The following is a 24,570-nucleotide window of genomic DNA, read 5'->3' as shown; positions in this document are numbered from 1 at the left end:
GAAATGTAGGGAACAACAACAGAGAGAATGTCGCATTCTTTGTGGCATTCATAGATCTTACAAAGGCCTTTGATTTGGTTAGCAGGGACGGCCTTTTTAAAATACTTCCCAAGATTGGAAGTCCACCTCGACTCCTTAACATCAGGTCCTTTCATGAGGAAATGAAGGGCACTGTAGTTTTTGATGGCTCAACATCAGATCCCTTTGACATCCGAAGCAGAGTGAAACAGGGCTGTGTCCTCACACCCACCCTTTTTGGAATCTTTTTTGCTGTCATGCTGAAGCACGCCTTTGGAACTGCAACAGAAGGTGTCTATCTCTGGACTAGATCAGATGGAAAGCTCTTTAATCTCTCTAGATTGAGAGCGAAGACCAAAGTCCAACTGAAATGCATGCAGGACTTACTCTTCGCCAATGATGCAGCTGTTGTTGCCCATTCTGCTGGAGACCTCCAACAACTCATGAATCATTTTAGCAAGGCCTGCCAAGACTTTGGATTAACAATCAGCCTGAAGAAAACACAAGTCATGGGCCAGGGCGTGGACTCACCTCCATCTATTAACATTTCCACACAAGAATTGGAGGTTGTTCATGACTTTGTGTACCTTGGCTCAACGATCTCTGACACTCTCTCCCTAGATGTCAAGCTGGATAAATACATTGGCAAACCAGATACCATGTTCTCTAGACTCACAAAGGGAGTATGGCTTAATAAGAAGCTGACGACATATACCAAGATCCAGGTCTATAGAACTTGTGTCCTGAGCACACTCCTGTACTGCAGTGAGTCCTGGACCTTTTGTGCATGGCAGGAGACGAAGCTGAACGTGTTCCATATGTGCTGTCTCTGACACATTTTTGGCATCACCTGGCAGGACAAAGTTCCAAATACAGTAGTCCTAGAACAAGCTGGAATTTTTTGGCTCGGGCATGTCATGAGAATGGCTGATGGTTGGATTCCAAAATATCTCCTGTATGGGGAATTAGTGCATGGAAATCGCCCCAGAGGGAGACCACATCTGCGATACAAGGATATGTGCAAGTGGGATCTGAAGGCTTTAGGAATGGACCTCAACAAATGGAAACATTGACATCTGAGCGTTCAGCCTGGAGGCAGGCGGTGCAGCATGGCCTCTCCCAGTTTGAAGAGACACTTGTTTAGCAGGCCAAGGCAGAGAGGCATTCCCGAAACCAACAAAATCAGGGAGCTCAACAGGGGACATATAGTATTTGTCTTAAGTATCGAAAAGATTGTCACTCTTGAATTGGCCTTCTCAGCCACACTAGATACTGTTCCAAGTCCTCTGTTCAGAGCATGTTACCATAGTCTCTTGAGACTGAAGGATGCCTACTACAGGTAAACATAATTTTACAGTGGCATTGTCCATTAATTGTAGTCATATGGCTTAACATTATGTAAACTAGTCCCTAACTAAGTTGTTTTATTTATTTTATTTTATTTATTCATTCGATTTATACGCTGCCCCGCTAGGCAGCGTCTACTCTGGGCGGCTTACAAAATCAATTTTAGAGACATTTTCATATTTTTATTGAAACGGAGACAATCCTTATCTCTCTTAGACATGTCAACTTGATCAAATAATTAAATAGCCCAAAACTGGCTATGAGATTTGGGAGTTTTAGTTCCAATGCATCTGGATAGCACTGGGGTGGGCTATATGTTACGTCATTAGCGGTCAACACTGGCTCTGCTTTCATCTTTGAATTCCAGAAGTATTGGTAAGAGATGCTACATAATGACCCTGTCAGTGACTGGAAGCATTACCAAGGCAATGTCAGGATGCAAGCCATGGAGCCTTTTTCACAACTTTGGGAGCACATTCTCTTCTGTTGTAGCCACAGCTGAAAGCCATGAGACAGGGACACAACTACTGCTTAACTTTTGGAGAACTTACATTTCACTTCATATATTTTCCTGCTCTTGAGACAAGAGTTTTCACTTGAGGTTGCTTACAGTGGCTAAAATCATTTTGCATAATTACTCTGAAGTGCATTGTAGCAACAAATTGCTGCTGATGAAAGAATCTCCAGTTGGATTCCTGGTCATACAGGAAGCTGTTTGCCTGGTTTGCAATGAGGAACTTGTATGTTCATGAGTTACAATCATTGCCTTTTCACCATCATAACTACACTCCAGAATTTTGATGATTATCTGTACAATTCAAATAAAGCATTGTATTGGATCACTCAGTGGTTTAAGTATCTAGCATTGGAGCAAGAGGTTGGAAGTTTGATTCCCCACTGTGCTTCCCTGACAGGGACTGACTTTGATTATAGGGTCCGCTTTCAGCTCTGCAGTTCTGAGATGATGATGATGATGATATTTGGTCAAGTCTTGTTAACAAGCTTCCATCTGGCCTCAGTTGACTGAATTAGGTAGACTTTTTGCTTGAGTCTGCAGGACTGATTTATGATGTTAATGTAATATTAAGGTCTTAAATTCTGATTTTAAATGTGGAGAGGTAGGAGTGAGGTAAAACAGCAGCATCACAGATACCGTGTTTCCTTGAAAATAAGGTTGGGTCTTATATTATTTTTCGCTCCAAAATCCATTAGGGCTTATTTTCAGGGGATGTTTTATTTTTTTCATGGACAACAATCTATATTTATTCAAATACAGTGGTGCCTCGACTTATGGAATTAATCCATATTGGAACGGCGGCCATAGGTCGAAGTTTCCATAAGTCAAAGCACCATTTCCCATAGGAATGCATTGAAAATGGATTAATCTATTCCGGCCAAAGAAAAAAATACCCCCCCAAAATAAAAATAAAACACTGCAAGCCCCTGGACCTAAAAAAACAAAACAAAACAAATCTAAAAATAAACCTAAGCATAACCCCACCAGCCAATCCCACCCTGCAAAAGCCACCCAAAACAGTAAAAAGTTAAAAGCAGCACCTTACCTCCACTGCTTCTTCCCGGCCCTGGCTCCACCACTGCTGCGACCACCGCCGTCCAGAGGGTTGAGCCTAGCCGGGGTGCTTCGGTCGCTCTGCCCCTGGCCGCAGTGGAGGCAGCGGTCACCCAGCGCCAGGAGGCTTGAGCTGGCCGGGTTTCTTTGGCCGCTTGCCTCCCAGCTTGCCTCCCACTTGCTCCATGCCACCCTCCATGAGCCCATGGCGGGAAATTCAAATGGTGGAGGGTGGTGAGGAGCGAGCGGGAGGCAAGCTGGGAGGCAAGTGGCCAAAGCACCCTGGCCAGCTCAAACCTCCCAGTGCTGGGTGACCACTGCCTCCGCCATGGCCAGGGGTGAGAGGCTGAAGCACCCTAGCCAGCTCAAGCCTCCCGGCAGTGGGTGACCGCTGCCTCTGCCGCCCCCACTGCTGCCACCAGAGCCCCCAGGAGGCTCTGGATCACGCCCGCCGCCCCTGCCAGAGCACCCAGGAGGGTCAAGCCTCCTGGCTCTGGGCCATCCCCACCGCATCCCTTTCCCTAACCGTTGGGGCAAAAGAGCTACAAAGAAGCAGCCTCTTCGCCACCAACAGCTGGTAAATTTAAATTTCCTGCCCTTTCCCCCTGCCTTTTTCCTTTCGTAAGTGGAAGCTCCGGCCGCAAGTTGAACCAAAATTTTGTGACCGGAGCTTTCCGTAACTTGAAATGTTTGTAAGTAGGGACGTCTGTAAGTCGAGGCACCACTGTACACTCATATCATCATCTGGTTGCTGCACAATGGTGGAGGGCAGGGTTTCACTTAACTGGGGCTTATTTTTGGGGTAGGGCTTATATTACGAGCATCCTAAAAATCATACTAGGGCTTATTTTCAGGTTAGGTCTTATTTTCAGGGAAATGGTACTGAGCACATTGCATTGATTTGAACAAGAATTTTCATTTGTGCCTCTCTTGTTTTTCAGCTTTTATCCAATCAGATAGCATAATAGAAGTACTGCGCTTTGATGAAGGAGGTTTATTACAGGTAAGTACTTTCCATTAAATAGAAATAAATCTTACTGTTGCTTATATTGCTTTTAATAACCTGCTTTACTGTTTATTCAGTTCTGTAGTGTTTTATATGTTACTTGAAAGAATTCTGAGTAAATCATTTTACTTGAAGGCTATTGTCCTATGTATACTTTAAAGCAGCCATTCTCTGTGGGGCCCATATGTCCCCAAGGGGGGCCCTGGCACATTTGAATGGGGCCACAGACTGGAAACAGTTCCTCACACATCACTGTGCAAGGTTCATAGTGCAACTTATACAATCCTGATTTGGTCTGTATTTCTTTGTATTTGTTCATGGGTATGTCCAAAGAAAGGCTGAGAATGGCTGCTTTAAATAATGGAACATAGTTGGATTTACTTATGAGTAAACATGCATTGGGAGGGCCTGCAAGACATATTTCTAACTTTCCAGGAGCAGATAGATGCTGGACAAAGTCATGTTCACTTAGGAGATGGAAGCTCCATGCTGCTTGGTTTCAGAGGTTTGAAGCTGAAGCAATTTGAGGGGGGGGGGGGAGATTCAGATGGCTAGGTGGATGATCCTTGTGAAATACAGGTTTGTCTTTGTAATAATCCTACCTGTCTTTGGAGAATTCTTAATATCAGTGGAAGAATAAACTCCTCAACATTGAAATCTTGGATCAAATACAGATGACAAGCATTTTTAAAGCCTCAAAACTATCTCAACATCAGTGGTCTGCCCATGTCATCAGAATGTCAAACTGTGTCACAAAATATATTTTCCATAGAGAGGTTGTTGCAAGTTTGGTAGACAAAAGAAATTATTCAAATATACATTAAAGATAACATTGAAAGTATTTAATTTTGACCATGTCAATTGGGAAGTTCCCACTCAAGACCAAACTGTCTGGTGAAATACAGTACTAACAAACAGGGGGCTAAAGAATTTGAAATAAAAAGAATCAAGGATGTGCAAAGGAATAGAGAAATGAGAAATTAAGGATGCAACATCTCAACAGCCCTACAAACTGAGAATCAGCTATCCTGTTCCCACTGTTTCCGTATCTTCCATGTTCATATTAGGCTAATTAGTCACCTGCATGTCCATCTATGTGCTACTGCTCAATCTTAAGTGCTCACCCAACCCCACTCACGTGGTGAATCTGATGGAAATGGTTTTCTTCAAAAATAAGCAGTTATATCTAGTGCCTCTCCTGTGTTGGAATTTGGTATGTAGTTGGCAATAATAAATTGCATGACTGTTGTGATATCCATGTATAATTTTGTAAGTAAAAATATTTTCTAATATAATTTATTTTATATGAAAATGGAACCTTCCAACTTGGTGTTTGTTAGATGATCATATTCAGTTCAATGAGATAAACATAGATTTCCAGGTTTTGTTCATATAAAATTCAGTTACCCTTTTAAACCAAGAATGAGTATACTGAAGGTGCTACTACTGGATGTATATTTGAACATGTGCCACCACAGATGCCAGTTTCCAGATAATTGTTTGGACATTGTATCAGTATATATATGCATTGTAGGGGTTTCTTTCCTCTCCAAGTTGGAATAACACTGAAACTCTGAATTTCAAAGTTAAGTGACAACCTAATTAGATTCTATTAGGTATTAATAGTCTGCTATCAATTAGACTTGTAGATTAAACTTTTAAAATTTATTAAGAAAATTGTTTATTTTTGTCCACTCTGTCTGATAAGACCAGCAATTGCTGAATACATGTTTGGCAAAGGGTCCTATATAATTATACCACAGTTCTTTCTCCTGTAGCTTCTACATCTTTAGCCTCAGGAGATAAAAGCTTCCTCTTTCTCATTACATTCTGTTGTGGGTGTTTCTGTTTGCCTTCCCTTTCTTTGTCATAAAAAGGTAAAAGTTCCCCTTGACAAATGTCCAGTCGTGTCCGACTCCAGGGGGTGGTGCTCATCCCTGTTTCCAAGCCATAGAGCCAGCGTTTCTCCGAAGACAGTTTCCATGGCCAGCGCGACTAGACATGGAATGCTGTTAGCTTCCCACTGTGGTGGTACCTTTTTATCTACTTGCATTTGCATGCTTTCGAACTGCTAGGTTGGCAGGAGCTGGGACAAGCGATGGGAGCTCACTCTGTTGCATGGATTCGATCTTACGACTGCAGGTTTTCTGACCTTGCGGCACAGAGGTTTCTGCGGTTTAACCCACAGCGTCACCATGTCCCTTCTTTGTCACACCAAGTGTTTATTTCTGCCCAAGTAGATGTGGATAGAGAATACTTGGAACAGTTAAAGGCAAAAGGTGAGACCAATCAAAATGCACATCAGCTTGTCACTTAAAAGGTGAAAACTAAAATAGTTAGTGAGTACATTCATTTCCAAATATAAGTGCTTCAGATTGCTATTTAAATGCCAAATAGAAAGGCTGGATGACACACAGAAATAAGTAGTGCTTGATGGATGTTCTGGGACAACCTGAAACTGGGTTTCTAATATGGATACACTAGTATCCATAGTGTAAGTCTTAAGATATGGTTGAAATTACAGTGTATAAGCCATGATTCAAAGACTGTATTAGGTACATCAAGAGTTTGTATGTATGCAAGGTAAGACTTTTTTCTTTGTGACTTACATGGCTTCTTGCAAATGACTTAATTTTTAGCACAGAATGGCCACTATTTCTGTGAAACAAATACATATTTCTGTCCAAACAGTGGTATTACCAGCATAGTTCTTTCAATGTTCTTCAGAAACTGGTTGTGAGTGGGACACTCTAGTGGTCACCAGCAGACCATCTGAAGGCCCTCTGGATTTCTTGAAGACCACAGTGGCAGGGCGGCCTGGAGGGCATGGAAGGCAGGAGCAGGCCCCAGATGGGAATCCAAAAATTGATGAGCCATTCTTGGAAGATGAGGTGGACCTGGGATAGGATGGCAGAGTCAGATTCCAGGGGAGAGGAGGAGGGGAAGGACTTTCTATCCTTGACAAGCATCAGGAACTGGGGGCTGAGGCCTCAGAGGAACACTCTCCAGTTTTCCGCTCACTTGCTGAAGACCAGCCACTGTTACTCCCATGGACTGGCAAATGGTTTGCTTCACCTTGGATAAAAGATACAGAAGAGGAATGCCAGTTGTTGCCTCATCTGGGCCCCCACAATGAGAGCACAGGTGCCCAGCCGAGCACCAACCCACCAGGTTTATCTCAACCCAGAAGCAGTGCTGGCAGAGGCAGAACCAGCAGTTCTTCGTAGCGGCCTCTGTGAATGCACACAAATGGGTTACTTCTGTGCCTGCGCAGGACGTCTCAGAAATTTCTAGTGCTTAAAAAAGAGCAACAGTTAAGATACCCCCCAAGGCGCAAGCTGTGCCTCCTCAACCTTCCTTTCAGTTCCTTTTTTCCTCCGTTTGGTTAGGACATCAGGAACACTAGAGCTCTTATAAGGAAAGTAAATACGAACGTTTTTCATCTTAATTAGTATTTCTCTTCTAGTTATTTCTTGTTAGAATCATTTTTAGTTATTCCCTTAGTGATTAGAACCCTTTCTTCTTGAATACAACATCGTTTCCCCCCCTCCCGCTTCCCACCTTCCCCCCTTTTTCCCCCTGGGACTTTTCCTCTATTCCTCCACCGTTTTATGGCCCCTTGGGGATTCAGGAGGTGTTCCGTTTGCCTCCAGAAAATCCCTCTAACTGATGGACATGACAAATGGCTGTTTTGTTTGGGAGAATCCCACCAAACTCAGTCGTGTCCTGCTTGTAAAAGCTTCTCTAAACCAGCTATTATACTGAGGCTTCAGCGCCTAAGATCTTTTTTGTCCAAAAAGATTCTAAATCCAACTATGGAAGTGGGGAACCCCCCCCTTCGTCTAACCCGCCACGGCCAGAAACAGCCAAGACTACAGCTTGTCCGGCTACCCAGTCTATGACTAGCACGACGTTGATACCTATCAAATCCAAAGAATCACAGAAATCTTCAAAATCGGTTTGCGAAGCAGGGACCAAACACTGTCCAGCAAAATTCCCCCATAGGAATCACTGTTTTGCAAATCGCTATAGAGATTGCAAAAAGTCAGTGTCTAGTGAAAAAACTGTCATGCGGGGTAACTGTCTAGCGAGGTCCCACTGTATGGAGCTTTCTATGATGTATACATTTCTTAAGTTGTCTCAGATCCAGGATAGGTCAAAGACCTCCATCTTTTTTAGGTACCATGAAATAACGGGAGTAGAACCCCTCATTTATGTCAGATGGTGGGACTCCGACTATAGCACACTTTTGGAGGAGGGATGATATTTCCTCTTGTAATGCTTGTGAAAACAAGGTGTAGAATTCGGTGGTGAAATTCTAAAGAATTCAATAAGGTAGTCGTTCGCAATGATTGAGAGGACCCATTTGTCATTCGTTATCCGGCACATTCTGATAGGAATGGGGAAAGTCTCGTATGGATAGTATAGTGGTGATGATTAAGGGTAGTGCTTACCCTTTTGTTGCTGCATACGAACGATCTGTCTGATGGCTTGAGGTTGTTGTTGCCTGACCTGAGGAGTGGCAGTATGCATTGGCTGGTAACGTCTGTCTTGAGGTTGCTGCTTATGCGAGCAAAAGACACACCAGTTAGTTGTCAGTTATTGATTAGGTAAAAATCTTTAGACATTTCATAGTTTTATAGTAAATATAGAATTTCAATAAAATGTTGGCTTTGATACATCTATTACACATATGCCTCATTTGCAAAGAACAATAATGTGGGCTTCAAGAGGTTTATCTTCGTTGTTAGCATACTTCTGCTTGCTGTCCAGCTGCTTCCACAACAAGCAGGATTATCTAAACAAAATACAGAGGCTTTCTCCATAATTCTGTTTTTTGACTCATGAACTAGGAACTCTGATTTGTTCATCTGCCAACAAGCAAGAGTCATAAACCAAGAATAAACTATGGCATGTGACTATAGCTTGCTGTGGGGAGAGACCAGAGTTTCTTGTTAGCATGCCATTTAAATCACAAAGAGTTTATTGACTTACTCTAACTTGCAGGAAGAGCCAGGCAGGAGTGACTGGATTGCATATCCAAATCTACCCCACACCTGAAATGTTTTTAATTCTCAGAATGTTATAAAAATTTCAGGATTTTTCAATGTCAATATGCTTAGAATCATGTATAGCATTGCTGCATCTCAGAGATATGTAGGTGTGAACTTCTGATCTTACAAATATGATATGCCCAGTGCCCAAGCATATTTATGCTTTCATATAAATATCACCTGATGTTGAGATAATATCACAAATACCTATAAATTCATCAGTTTTCATTGTTCCAAAATATCCTTAGGATACAAGCAAAAAAATACTTAATGGTATTGGGCTGGCTCTTCTATCGGGGAATACAATGCGGAATCGAACTCCCAATCTCTGGCTGCACAGGCAGTTATTTAATTCACTGAGCTATCCAGCCAGATGACTAAATTTTTACTGCTATAACACATGTGCAAATTATGTTTTTATATTCCTTATTCAATTTGTGATAGGCCATTAACTGAGCAAAATTATAGGTAGACTTCTGGCCATGAATAATAGCATGAGCATTTAATGAGGCTCAGATAAGCTTCTGACTTTGGACATTGCAGTTTTACAGTCCATCATTATGTCAGAATTAGCTCTTGACCCTGAGACAGCTTTAATTCAACATTCCTTAGAAATTACTCTGTCCACCTTTTGTCCCAGTCTTCACTGAGCACTTGCTTTATGTCTTTCCTTAATGCAGTCACTGACAGAATCAGCTTATTAAATTCGTGATTGGATGGAATCCTGTTGGTGTAATTTATGCCACATAAACCAAATGTTGTTATAATCTGGTGAGTGGGTTATTTAATTTAAATTAATTTAAACCTTCCTAACCCCCCTTTCAAGTTTCAAGGCTCCCTCGGGCCCCCTTTTGCTTTGAGGGAGCCTTTGGGCACCTGGGGGGTGGGAGGAAAGCCTTTAATAGTCAATTTCTTTCTGGATTGCTGGTTTTAGAAATGGACCACTACTGGCAGTTTTGACTACCTGTCCTAAGACTCTCAAAGGCTTATCAAAAGCGAAAGGGACTTCTGGTACCTTGGAACTTGAAAGAGGGGTAGACGATAGAAAACTTTCAATTAATATAAATTAAATAAGAGCCTCGTGGCGCAGTGGTTAAAACGCTGTACTGCAGCTAAAACTGTGCTCACGACCTGGGGTTCAAATCCCAGGTAGCCGGCTCAAGGTTGACTCAGCCTTCCATCCTTCCGAGGTCGGTAAAATGAGTACCCAGCTTGCTGGGGGGGCAATGTGTAGCCTGTATAATTAAAATTGTAAACCGCCCGGAGAGTGCTTGTAGCACTATGGGGCGGTATATAAGTCCAATAAATAAATAAATAAATAAATAAATTAAATATCCTGTACACCAGATAATGACATCATCCTACTTGCACAGTGTGAAGTTGCATAAGGCTTCAGCCATTATTTGTTACTAAGAATTTTTTATTTTTTTGCACTCATTGTCTTGTACGAACATGGCTTTTACCACTTTGAGAGAAGTGAATTACTAATCTCTCTGTAAGTGTCTCATTGATTCCATATATGGTAAATCAGCTTTTTTCTTGCATTTGCTCAATTTCAATTAGTAAACCAACTACCAAATTCTGTGTTAAAAGCACATATTAGCTATTTTGAATAATTGTTTATAGAACACTGAGAAACTTTAGCACCGTTCAGTGTATATTAGTGATGGAATTTGAAAAATGAGAACTGAAATTTTTCTAAACTACTTTGAGATAAATTTCTTTATTTGTCCATAGTCTGGTCTCTGAGCTTGCATTCAAAATTAAAAAGCACAGCTCATTGGGAGCCTGTCTACGTAATCATGCTCGAAGAGTTTCTTGTACAGTATAAGCTTTGCTAGTGACTGCATACACTACTTAGATTATGGAATTCATAGCATCTGAGAAGAATGTTGAATTTGGCTGTATGACATTTGTAAACAAAGGTGGTATATCTAACAGTATTCTACCTAAAAGCTCAGTTTGTTCTTGTGATGTTTAGTTTCAGTAAAGGATTTCAACCGTTTTGTGTAGAATTACATGTTGACATTTCTCTCTTTTTAGAACATTGTGTATATAATTGGCAGCAGAGTGAAATTTGAGTATCTCATAGCTAATACCTACTTCAACAGTATGATTTACTATGTTTCTGGATTTGAGATACTTATGGACTGTGTCCAGCAGTAATGTAGAGTAGTTGTCAATTGAGGTGTAAGATTTTTATTTTTCTTCCAGTGTTCAAGATTTAAAGACACATCCTAATATATGTCTCAAATGATGCATCTTTGTTCTCTAGTGATAGGTAATGTACATGAGCAAATTAAGCCTGTTGGAACTGTAAATTTGCATTGGTGGGCCAGTGACAACAACATCTAATCTGTAATATTTTTGCAGTGCTTTTATACATTTTTGGTTGCTTTTTGATCAGCCTAATAAAGGTATCACCTTAATTTGGATTTTTGGATTGCTTTGTGCCAGTATGACTATCCCTGCTTTTAATAGTAATATGTATACAAGACTTCATTCTCCTCAGGAGTATCAAGTAATCTATATTTTCACGGAAAAATTGACATTAAATGCACAAGCTGCAGAACTATTCCACATTGTTTCATTAGAGGAAGATCTTTACTCACTGTTCACTCAAAAGAAACTAACATACTCTTTACCAAAAACAAGGACTATATTCATTAAATAAAGAGGAAACTAGAAAAAAATAGGAATTGTCAAAGGACTAGAATGGCACGTGTCTTTGGAACATATTTATTTGATTAAGCATTTTAAAACATTAAAAGGTTTTTAAGATACAGCATTGTAATTCCCATACAGTGCTCAACTTTGCACTAGCATAACAATCACATATCCATGTTCAAAACAATGTTTTTGTAATTAGAAGTGAGAGCCTCCGTGTTGTATTGGCAAAAAATGCTAGAATGTGGATGGTTACTTTTTAAAAGGAACTCTTGATTACTCATTGCTTCAGGGCAATAGTTTTGTTGTTGTTCTTATTCTCCAGTGGCATTGGTCAAATTCCAGTTGCATAGCTACATGGGCAAACTCAAATTGCACCCATGGTAGTAGCAAAAGTGGCAAGCCGGAGGTACTATCCACAAAGCACTTCGGTTTGCATGTTGTACTCCTGACTCCACACAGGTGGACATTATGAGGGTCCAGCCCCCTGAGGTCAGACCGTCCACACACTTGTTCGCTGTTACCGCCAGCTCCGCACTCCCTTCCAGTCGCTCTGGAGCTTGTGGTCGACTAGCCACTTGACAGCCTGGCCGGGAGGCTCATCTTCCCACCTTCTGTCAGGAGTGGCTAGTTGACCTCGAGCTCCAGAGTGATTGGAAGGGAGTGCGGAGCCAGCGATGGCAGTGAATGGGTTCCCATACAGCAAACTATGTCCACCTGCGCGGGGGTATTCGTATTTTTATACGAATACCCCCATCTCTACTCCTGACCATTCTGGGGATGTGTGACTGATTGTATAGTTGAATTGCACAATTCCTTGTTGGTGGGTATAATCACCCAGCACATTCACTCCAGTGTGAGCAGGATTTTGCTTTTGTGTTGTAAACATCCTATATTAATGCTGCCAGAAGACAGGAGGAATATGGGAAGATACTTCTTGATTCCCTTGAGTGACTAATTCTGATAGTTTACCTTGCAAATATTTGCAAAAAGCTAAAATACAAAACCAAAGAATATTTCCCTCTCCACTTAGAATGAGTAAGAGAATAGAATAAAACTTCAGAAGTCATGTCAATGCTATCCTTTAGTACAGTGCTTCCCAAACTTGGGTCATCAGATGTTCTTGGACTACAACTCCCAAAAATTCTGGTCTGTATGGCTAATGTTGAAGGGAGTTTTAGTCCAAGAACATTTGGGGTCCATTGTTGGGAACCATTGCTTTAGCATACTTATTAATGTTTAATGTGCAAGATCACTGCAGATTGTGACAGCAGCCACGAAATTAAAAGACACCTGCTTCTTGGGAGGAAAGCAATGACAAACCTAGACAGCATCTTAAAAAGCAAAGACATCACCTTGCCAACAAAGGTCCACATAGTCAAAGCTATGGTTTTTCCAGTAGTGATGTATGGAAGCGAGAGCTGGACCATAAAGAAAGCTGACTGCCGAAGAATTGATGCTTTTGAATTGTGAAGGAGGCTCTTGAGAGTCCCCTGGACTGCAAGGAGAAAAAATCTATCAATTCTAAAGGAAATCAACCCTGAGTGCTCACTGGAAGGACAGATCCTGAAGCTGAGGCTCCAATACTTTGGCCATCTCATGAGAAGAGAAGACTCCCTGGAAAAGACCGTGGTGTTGGGAAAGTGTGAAGGCAAGAGGAGAAGGGAACGACAGAGGACGGGATGGTTGGACAGTGTCATCGAAGCTACGAACACGAATCTGACCCAACTCTGGGAGGCAGTGGAAGACAGGAGGGCCTGGCATGCTCTGGTCCATGGGGTCACGAAGAGTCGGACATGACTAAACGACTAAACAATGACAATGTGCAAGACCAATTCAATACAGATGTTGAATTTCTAATGGTCTTAGAGACATTATGGTGTACTGGGTAAAGTGTCAGACTAAGACTCAGGAGACCTGGGTTGGTATTTCTTGGGAAAATTTCACTATTGCATGATTCAATACTGCATATGAGTGGGAGGGGCATGCTTTTTCCCCAACTGCTGGCCACTCATTTGATTGGTAGACTTTTTCCTGCCGCTTGTCGTTGGATCAGTCAGTTTCTTCTGTTTGTTTTTCTGGTACCTTTGTTGTTTGCTCCTTTGCTTCCCTGACCACTTTTTGAAAAACAGCTCCATGTTTGTTCTTTATCTTCTGATTATAAGTAATTACAGCAGATATTTGTGAGTGAACTTCACTCTTTTTAAGATGCATCTGGAGATATCACTTTTGGCTACAGAGGGGCAAGACTTTGTATCCTAAGGAGAGTTGGTGACACTGGGCTATATCTCTCCAACCTTTTGTCTTTCTGCTTGTGCTCTGTTAACAAAAGGAATAACCAAATTCCTCATGTATTTTTTAAAAAACTAGAACACTAATAGCATCCATACTTAGATGTAGAAACTCACTGGAGAGAAGTAGCGGTAAACCACTCCTTGAGCGTCTGACATACAACCAAAATTCTGTTAGGGTACCTGCAAGTGAAAAACAACTTGATGGCGCATAACAGCACTATCCAGAATCTTCTTAGTGAAGCCTGCCAGTGTAACACCATCAGCATGACTTTTAACAGTTATTTAGTACAAGTTAAAACGTTGGTGTAAGCATTTCCTATCATGTGCCATTGGGCTGTTGTGCGCAATAGGAAATACTTTATTTGAAAGAATTTGCTGCAGAAAGTTACATTAATGTTAAACTTACAAAATCAGTAAATTTTAAATAAAATATATATAAGGTGTTTTATAGATGGCATATGACTCCAGCCAAACTGTCTAAAATATATGAAAATGTTTCCAACAAGTGTTGGAAATGTAAATGCAGGAGGGTACTTTTTATCAAATCTGGTGGACATGTAAGGAAACAAAAAATATTGGAGATCAATACATGAAATGTTACAAAGAAATTATATCTTGTGCAATACCATTTAAACCCGAATTGTTTTTATTGAATATTATGCATGATAAGGGATGTGGTGGCACTGCGGGCTAAACAGCAGAAGCCTGTGTGCTGCAGGGTCAGAAGACCAAGCAGTCGTAAGATCTACCTGCCTAGAGTGGTCCAGTGCACCAGTTAGGTGGGGTACAAATTAAATAAATAAATAAATAAGATCGAATCCACGCGACGGAGTGAGCTCCCGTCGCTTTGTCCCCGCTGCTTGCCAACCTAGCGGTTTGAAAGCATGTAAATGCAAGTAGATAAATAGGTACCATCTCGGTGGGAAGGTAAAACGGTGTTCCCTAGTCACGCTGGCCATGTGACAATGGAAACTGTCTTCGGACAAGCGCTGGCTCTACGGCTTGAAAACGGGATGAGCACCGCCCCCTAGAGTTGGACACGACTGAACTAAAAATGTCAAGGGGAACTTTTACCTTTATGCCTGATATTGTAGATAAAGAAATGAGATCTTTGATAACACATGCAATTAATGCAGCTAGGATACTATATGGGAAATACTGGAGAAAAGAAGAAATACTGTCCCTAGAGGAATTGATAGAAAAGATACTGGAAGTGCAGAGATTGATGTACTAACAGAAGCATTGAGTGAAAGTTCATCTCAAAAAAGTCTCAAAAACTGGGAACGATTTTATAGCTGGACTCGAAATATGGATTGGAAAGTATAGATTTTAAAAAAGAGTATGAATAAAAACTGTGTTAAATTGCTTAATTGTTTTTGTGATCTTCCTCTTAGTATAATTGTAAGAGCAATGGTACAAAATATTCTTGCTCTCTGGAATTTTACCTTTCCATTTCCCCTACCCCCCTACTCCCAACCCCAATCCTATTTTTATTGAAAATGGATAAAAATTAATTTTTAAAAAATCTACCAAGTCCTTTTGAAAAAATTGGTTTGAATTACTGTAGCATAGTCAATTCATAATTGTCAAAATCAATATTGTTGAGTAGATTTTCTGAAGATTGCATGTTCCTTGTGCAATTCAGGAAAATATGGTTAATTCTCATATTACAAGATTACTTGGATTAATTCTCATCTAAACTTGACTGGTGTATCAGTCTGTTCAACTACCTCTAGTCTATTTAATCTGCTCTTATAGTATTCCTATATATAAGAAGAAAAGTGAGCTTAAAATATTTTAAATAAGTGAACTGTAAGAAAACAGCACCAGTTCTTGTTCTAGTGCACTATTATCTTACTGGTTTTTAAAACACACCCTGGCCAACATTAAACTTCATTATCATCAGAATGAATGTCGTTACAAGACAAGTCAAATGTGTAGTATCTGAAATGCTGCCCTTTAGGTTAGCTTCAGATCACATTACTGTACTCAAGTACTGGAAGATTTCTCTTAGCTGCTTCTTGGTTTCCAAGAATAATCTGAAATGCTGGTTCTAACTACTACACTTCTCCCTTGAATTTCATGGGTCCAAGTATACCAGTTTTAATTATACAGATTTTTTTTCAATAAATGAATGCTGTGTCCCTAGCCACCCCAAACCCCACAAGTTCAGGATTGAAGGCTTCAAAATGGTCTACTTGCCCCCAAACACAGTATCTCTAATTCAACTATCATTATGCACGATATTGTCTGGAAATCATTTTCATCACTATGGAAGAGAACCCCCAGTAGAGAGAACTGTTGTCTCTGTCTCTAGTTGTGCTGTTGTCTCTGTCTCTAGTCATAAGAGTTATACACTAATTTTGAACTACACGGGTCTGGTGCCCCTAACCCCAGCACTGTTGAAGTTGGATGTCTTGTGGCTGTTTTGATTTCTGATTAGAGATGGAAACGAACCACAATTCAGTGGTTCAGCCCATTTGGCACCATGCCCACACAGTTCCACAGGCGCTGTGCACTCCCCTGGTGTGCCTTGTCTGAAAGCTCACCCGTTCCGTGGGCAAGGTGCACTTCCCTGCCTGCCTCCTCAGCACAACTGCCGACTTGCCAATGGCTCTGCATGCTTCCTTCCTCCGGCGACTGCCCATTCAAAGTTGTAGGCTTCCCTGTCACACCTCATCAGCTGAGTGAGCATCCTCCAGAGGAGATGGAGGAAGCTTGTGCTGCAATTGGTGAGTGGGCAGCCACATAGAGGAAGCAGGGAGGGAAGCGTGCATTGCTTAGGGAATTGGTGTGCGCGCAGTGGAGATAGGAGGGGGGGAGTGTGCAGTGCCCATGGAACACCTGTGGGAGCACAGCGCCAAACTGGGCCAAACTGCCAAACTGTGGTTTATGCTTGTGTCTACTTGTGACTAATTAGTAAGTTAGCAGGTCTCTTTTTATTGTGTGTTTTGTGTGTTGCAATATAGTAGAGAAGTGTGAGTTATTATGGAAGGTGCTGCATCATTTGTCTGGCTAAGATATGTAATAATTAAGTTATGCTTATTGTTTAGATTGCTTTATCCTGTGTTGATTCAGTATGGTTTTAAAAAAAGCAATTAGCTATTCAGAATTAATACTATTCCCTGCTTCTGTTGCACCAAGACACTGTGCAGCTTTCCTAAGTCTGCACAAGCTGACTCTTCTCCTGAGAGACATAGTGAGGGATTTAACTTCCGAGTCTGTAGTCAGATATCTAACTCTTACTTAGTATACTTCAGACATTAAAATGTGCTAGAACCATCCAGTTGGGATTAATTTTCCATGATCAGAATTCTATTGCCCTGTGTGTTCATGTGTGGGCAATTGTGCAAGTGAATCTGTCTTGTTAGCAGACCATTACCCAATCCTCCTTGTTTGCTCATAGGGTAAATAATGATGTACCTGGTCATCCATATGATCAGACAGTCATTGGCAGGCAAAAGGGAGAAATCACTTTCATTACTGCCCTTAAGCATATAGTTTTCCCCATTAGGATGCTTGCCCATATGTTTATGTAAGCTTCTGCTATGTTTTTGCTCTAACAAATACGTCATTGATCTATTCGCCAGTGTTTACAAAACATGGCTAATAGAGTCAATTCCTACAAATATCTTCTAAAAGCTTTAATTCTAAAATTAGTTTTCTGATCACTGCAAGTTACTACTTGAGTCATATACCATTATATGGCAGTATATGGCAGTCATTTTGTACATTGTTCTACCTGAAAGGTCTGTATATAAGATGTAAGTCACTTACTGCATATTAATTAATAATTGCATGCCTTCAAATCAATTCTGACTCACAGCAACCCTTTTCAGGATTTTCTCAGTAGAGAATACACAGAAGTAGTTTGCCTTCTTCTACAGACACCCAGGAACTGTGCAATATTTGCTTATGGTCGCACAGGCTGGCTCTTCTGGGATACATAATAGGAAACCAAACTTCCAACCTCTGGTTCTGCAGTCAGATACCTAAGCCATGGAGCCAGCATATTGAAGGCCTCTTAAAGGACTGGCAGGCTGTTTTGATTGTTTTTGGACTCAGATGCCGTTTGAACCATATAAACATCATTCGTTATCATTAAGTTCAAGATAGAACTTCGATGTGCTAGACTTCAGTAGTCAGCTAATAACCTGTGAGATATTAAACATGCACATAAGAATAATTTCCATTGACTCATATCAGACTTCCTCTAAATAAAGTACAGAGTGATGGCAGAAGATGGGATTTAATGACCTTTGGGATCTCTTCTAGCTCTACAATGGTATATTTCTTTAAGTAAACTTGTATAGGATCCTCATGTAAATTGGCATACACTGAGCTGGAAAATAATATGTATTGCAAGATTCATCAGTTGTGAGCTTCTCATCCTCGGAAAGTTAATATTTAAGAGATGAATTTGATATGCAGGATGTATTTCATTTCCATTTTTGGGATTTTTTGATCACTTATTAGTAACTCTTTGGCAAGAACATATCTTGCTTCTGAAGTTTGCAATTCTTTTCTTTTCAGACTGAGACAGCTATTGGCCTCAGTTCGTACCAACAGAAAAGGTAAGATGTTTTCCAAAGTGCAATTGTTTCATTTAATTCCAAACAATGCTTAGAATTATCCTTCCTCTTGCTTTAATGTATTAATAATGAATGCTGTAAAATCATTATGGATATTATTCAGTAGTTCCCATCAGCAAATAGGAGTTCTTCCATTCATGGATTGATGTAGGAAAACATTCTTCTAACAGTAAAAGAGTGGAGTGATTTTTGCCAATTCCTACTCCAGCTTCCTGTTCCACTGTCTGTATTCTTTGGATGACCCCCGCTTCTGGAGCTGATTTCAGCTAAAGGGAGTAGCAAAAGTCATCTACCTTTACCTTATGTAAGTGGAATCCTCCCATTGATTGAATTCCTTCCATAGACAGAAGCAATTTAAGTGATCCATAAATACTACTAGTTTAATTTATGGGAATACTCCTATTTCTCATACTGATTTCTACCCAGTTTTTATGTCCAGAATGTCTAACATTTATGATATTTGGATATCTTGAAGATATGTGTCTAAAATGGTCATTATAGTTCAGTTGCTGATACTTTTCCCCACCAGATGAATATGTACCTGCTCTATGCACAGGCGTAAGACTTTGAGATGCCATCTTAAGAGATCATATGAGCTGGCCCTTTAAGGATTTGGGAAGCAGTAAAAGTAACCTGACAGATATGAATGTGAAATACTTACACAGGTTTTGCAGTGGTGCCCCGCATAGCGACGTTAATCCGTTGCGGATTAATCGTCGCTATGCAGAAACATCGCTAAACGGAACGGAAAAAGCCATAGGAACACATTGAACTTTGTTTAATGCATTCCTATGGCTCCCAAACTCACCGTTCAGCGAAGTTCCTCCATAGCGCCGCCATTTGCGCGCCCTTGATAAGCGAGGGCAGGGCGCGAAAACACTTGCGGTGGCCATTTTGGGCGCCCGGCGGCCATTTTGGAACAGCTGATCAGCTGTTTAAAAAAACATCGCAATGTGAAGATCGGTAAGCATAACGCTTACCGATCATCACAATGCGATGTTTTACCCATTAAAACATTACAATGCAGTCGGTCGCATTAGCAATCTAAAAAAACAGATCGCTATGTGAGTTCGTCGTTAAAAGGTGCGCTCGTTATGTGAGGCACCACTGTATCACTTTTGTAGGAAATTATAAAAGTTTTTATTAGGTGAAGAGAGACTTTCAGTTCATACAAGTAGACATGGGATACAGTGGTGCCTCGCTAGACAGTTACACCGCATGACAGGGTTTTTTTGCTAGACTTTGACTTTTTGCGATCGCTATAGCGATTTGCAAAAGAGTGATTCCTATGGGGGAATTTCACTGGACAATGTTTGGTCCCTGCTTTGCAAACCGATTTTCACTAGACAATGATTTTGACAGCTCCTTCTGCGCTCGCAAAACGGGTTTTTTCGGGACCTAAGCTCCGCAAGACGGCTATTTAAACAACTGATCGGCGGTTCTCAAAGCAGCTTTCCTATGGCCGATCTTCGCTAGACAACGAAAGCCCGCCCTCCACCATTTGACTGTATTTGAATAAATGTACCCTGTTTCCCTGAAAATAAGACCTAACCTGAAAATAAGCCCTAGTATGATTTTTCAGGATGCTCATAATATAAGCCGTACCCCCAAAAAGCCCCAGCCAGTTAAGTGAAACCCTGCCTTCCACCATTGTGAAGAAGATACATGAAAAAAATCCATCCCCTGAAAATGAGCCCTAATGCGTTTTTTGGAGCAAAAATTAATATAAGACCCTGTCTTATTTTCGGGGAAACATAGTAGATTGTTGTACATGAAAAAATAAAACATCCCCTGATAATAAGCCCTTATGTGGTTTTTGGAGCAAAAATTAATATAAACCCTGTTTTATTTTTGGGGAAACACAGTACTGGTTTAACTGTAACACTATCAGAAAGCTTCCATATAATTTGGTCCTGTTTCTTTATTTCAATGAAAAGGTCCTGATTTCAAGGTTGGTGCCATATCCTTTCGTCTGGTTGACTAATATGTGAGAAATAAAATTCCAAGTCTCTTACAGCCACTAAGGATGAGATACTTCTTATACTTACTATAAAACAAGGCACATTTGTGTATCACTACTTTTAGCCACCCATTAAAATTTACAATTCAGAAGCGATATAGGAATCTTGAGTGGAATTGTATTTTTATAGGTATGTTAATTTTTGTTTGGGCCAAATAACTGTTCCATATTTTTACTGAAGATACATAGTCACATGTGCATAACCTATGGAAGAACTTCTCATAGTTGCCATGTTACTGTTTTTGTGGTTTGAGGTTTGTGTAAATAGTTGCGGTTTCAAGTGTTTGTTAGAAGTGGCTGAAATTATCTTTAGAATTATTTCATATAGTTCTTTTTATAACCAGTAAGTCTCAGTATTAAGAAGCTGAATATACATTCACAGCAGGCCGCTGTAATTGGATCTAGTAAAGGTTGAGCCTTGCTAATTTCCCCAGATATTCACACCTCTTAGCAGTCATTAAAATTTTGAAGTGAGGTTCATGTTATACCATCACTTCGCAGACCCTTGAAAGTATGTAGTGATGCTGTTGTGTCTGTCAGGTTAGAGCTGCACAATTAAATTCAGTTTGTTTGCAATCCTGTGTTTTGTTTTTGTAATTAGAGTTTTGGATTAAGCTCTCATTGGATCAATAAAATGTTATGAGTAAGGCAAGCTTTCAAATTCTATAGAACTTTCTATAAAATTTGGGTTAAAGAAATGAGTCCAAAAAATTAGGTGGGATATAATGGTAGTGGCTCCTGAATTCAGACCACCAGGAAGTCTGAATGGAATGGGAAAGGAACATGCCATGTGGCTTCTTCATTCACTACTTTATTTCCAGACAATATAAGGAACACAACATTGAGTTCTGGAAAATAAACCTCTTCGCAACAGAAGGAGTGGAGGAAAGCACACCACGTTACCCAATAGAATTTAAATACACATTTCCATTTGCTATGATAACACAAGAGAGTTTTAGATTGTCCGTGGGACAAAGATGACAAAGGTACCAGTTTACAAATTCCACTTCACAAAAGATAAAGGCCTTACTTGTCCTCCTAAAGGTCTCCAAATTGTTCATGTTGGAAGCTTTTGACAGTAGACTTTTTTTTGGAGATGTCTGTGTTTACCACATAAAATTCTATAAAGCAAAAATAATTGTTGTGAGGTTTTTAGATATATTTTTCATTAACTAGAACAGGGGTCTCAGACTTGCGGCCTGGGGGCCATTTGCGGCCCGCCGGATGATAGTTCGTGGCCCCTGCCTTGCCTGCCCCCCCCAAAGCACCAACTGCATCCTCTGCTGTCAAGAGTCAAAAAAAGCCTCACCTCACTCGCTGGCTGTCTCCCAAGACAGCGCCTCTTGCACCTTCCATCCAGAAGTGCAGCCTGCCAGCCACCCCGCCTGTCTGCCAGCTGGCAGGCTGCAGTTCTGGATGGAGGGTGCAAGAGATGCTGTCTTGGGGGAGAGCCTGCGAGCAAGGCACGCTTCTGGCCCTTTCCCCCAAGCACCCGAGCCACCGCCAAGCGATGCCTGAGAGCGGAGCTCGCTCCTGGCCCGGCCTCGAAGAGCACCTCCAAGCCACCAACAGCAGCTGCCACTGCCGCCTCTTCCAGGGAAGCGGCTCTCTGGCTCTCTTTCTCTCTCGGCACCCCCAGTACCAGCCCGGCCAGTGGCCGCCTCAGCACCCAGCGGTGCTTCCTCCTCCTCCTCCTCCTTCAGCCGCCTCGGCTCTGGAGGCTGCCTGGGCTCGCCTCGCAAAGTTTGCTCCTCTGTCGTGGGAGTAGCTGCTGCTGCTGCTGAGTGCGCCTTTTTTGAGGGGAGGCTCTCAGAGGAAGGTTGCCGGACCTATGTGTGTGCATGTGCGTGTGCGTGTGCGCGAGCGTGCGCACCTGTGGGGGCCCACCCTGTTCTGTTTAATTTCGTGGGTACCGATGGGGGCTTTTCTCCTTTGGCAAGGCCATTCTGTGAGGGATTTTTTAAAAAATTATGTTATGCCCTCCTCTCTCCCCCCCCCGCTAAGTGGTCGCTGGGACTCCCTCCTCTGTTTCTTCGTCCTGCTGCTCTGCTGGTGGTTAGCCTGGCTGGGGCTCCTCCTCAGAGCCCCAGCCGGGCTAAGGAAACTCCTGGGCAGCTTCCTCAGGCTCTTGCTCCGCTTGGCGGAAAATCTGATGCAGCCCACCCTCACCCAGACTCTGCCTCCAGCGGCCCCCAGGTAAATTGAGTTTGAGACCCCTGAACTAGAATTTGATTTGCATGTTTAATTAGTGGATGGAAACGCTTTTTTAAATGTGCCATTTTAATATATGGACCATTAAAAATCAAAATCAAGAGTTAAATTTGCTTGGAAGGTTATATGAATGCTTATAAATGTTTGGAAACAATTTGTTAATGTACAAATTACATGTTTTAAAATTTAGGTGGGAAATGAAGGTACCGGGAACAGATAACTGAGCTGTGCACTGATGATATAGATATTCCTGTATTGCAGAGATTCATGGGTGCACTTGTTTGGAAAAAGTTAATTCAAAGCTTGTCTTACAAAGGTGGTCAGGTTACTTTTGGATTGTGACCCATATATTACATACAAAACAGTGCTGTTTGCAAAAGTGGCCAGAAATATTCATGCTAATTTCCTGAGAGCCATTGTGATCAATTGTGCAGGAGACTCCCAAATATGAAGGGTCTCTTATTATTTTATATGTCTGTGAACTCCAGTAGCAAGTCTCAATTAGAGTAGACCCATAGACTCAGTGGAACCTATGGGAGGAGTTGGCTCAGCAAATCCCCACTGATTCAATGAGCTTAGTCTAGATGCAGCTTATTGCTGGGTTTCAGCCACCATCTAGAGATGTGCACAGTGAAAAAATTTGTATTTTGTTTTTGGATTTTTTTATTTTTATTTTTTGTTTATCTGCTCTGTGGTTTAACACAGAAGGGAAAGCCCTCTTTCAAAACCAGTTTACCATCTAATACCATGTCATGATTTTAGGACCCAATGAAGATAATGTTTTCTGTGACTAACTATGTATTCCTTACATGTCTATTATAAGTAAGCTCCAGTGGGTTCAGTGCAACGTATCCCCTGATTAAAGACTGTTGTATTGAAGCTTAGTAGAATTGCTTTCAGTGGAACTGTGTTAGCAGCAACAAACGTAATACAGTGGTGCCTCGTAAGACAATGTTAATTCGTTCCGCGAAAATCGCTGTTAAGTGAAAACATCATCTTGCGAAACACGTTTCCCCATTGAAATGCATTGAAAACCTGATAATCCGTTCCAATGGGAACGTATTGTCATCGTAAAGCGAAAATTGCCATAGGAAACATCGTTAAGCGAAACGCGATTCCCAAGCAAAGACAGATGTCTAACGAAACAGAGACCATTAAAAGAGTCATAGAGCGAAGCAAGACCAAGCTGTCAAAAACATTGTAAAGCGAAAAACAGGGACCTAAAATTTAACCGTCTTGCGAGGCAAGGTCCCTAACTTCGTAAAGCGAAAATCGCCTATAGGAAACATCGTTAAATGAAGCGCAAGATCACTCAGAAAACCTCATCGTAAAGTGAATTCGTCATCATGCAAAGCAATCGTCTTGCAAGGCACCACTGTATAGGAGTGCATTTTGATGAGAAAAACTGCTGGAAATCCCAGATACAGAGCACGAAAATATCGGTTCAGAAATCTAGCCATGCTCTGGTCAAATTTTTCCATCTTAAAGGTGGTAAACTCTTAATCCCAGTTTTAAAAGTCTTTTCAGGGAGGGTCATCTCTCAAATGCTTTATGGAATTGAGATCTAGGGTATGAATCAGAACAACCTACACCATCTTGAAGTAGGACAGAATAATTTTTTGAGGCACATCCTCGCGGCACCCCAGCGGACCCCAGCAGCTTTTCTTAGAACAGAGAAAGGTATAGTGTCCATTAAAGCCAGGGCAACTCTAGCCATATTCTACTATAATAGGGTGATGGATATGTCCGACCACCATCTACCTAAACATTGTATGGTAGAGCAATGGAAGA

At 41.3% G+C, this 24,570-nt stretch overlaps 1 protein-coding gene across 3 annotated transcripts in view; it reads left to right on the top strand.

Annotated features, from left to right (window-relative positions):
- TMEM131 (transmembrane protein 131) overlaps positions 1–24,570 on the top strand; it is a 129,035-nt gene that overhangs the window by 16,888 nt on the left and 87,577 nt on the right. For all 3 annotated transcript variants that reach the window (XR_013543502.1, XM_020809554.3, XM_020809553.3), the window contains exons 2-3: positions 3,877–3,938; positions 18,490–18,530. Coding sequence is in view for 2 of the 3 variants with exons in the window: in XM_020809554.3 (XP_020665213.3) it covers positions 3,877–3,938; positions 18,490–18,530 (103 nt within the window). In the remaining variant the exon portion in view is untranslated. The remainder of the gene's footprint in view (positions 1–3,876; positions 3,939–18,489; positions 18,531–24,570) is intronic.

Source organism: Pogona vitticeps, chromosome 3 (assembly GCF_051106095.1).
Source record: "Pogona vitticeps strain Pit_001003342236 chromosome 3, PviZW2.1, whole genome shotgun sequence".
In the NCBI taxonomy this organism is placed as follows: Eukaryota; Metazoa; Chordata; class Lepidosauria; order Squamata; family Agamidae; genus Pogona; species Pogona vitticeps.
The sequence above is the reverse complement of the archived record's forward strand: the minus strand, read 5'-3'. Positions and strand labels throughout refer to the sequence as shown.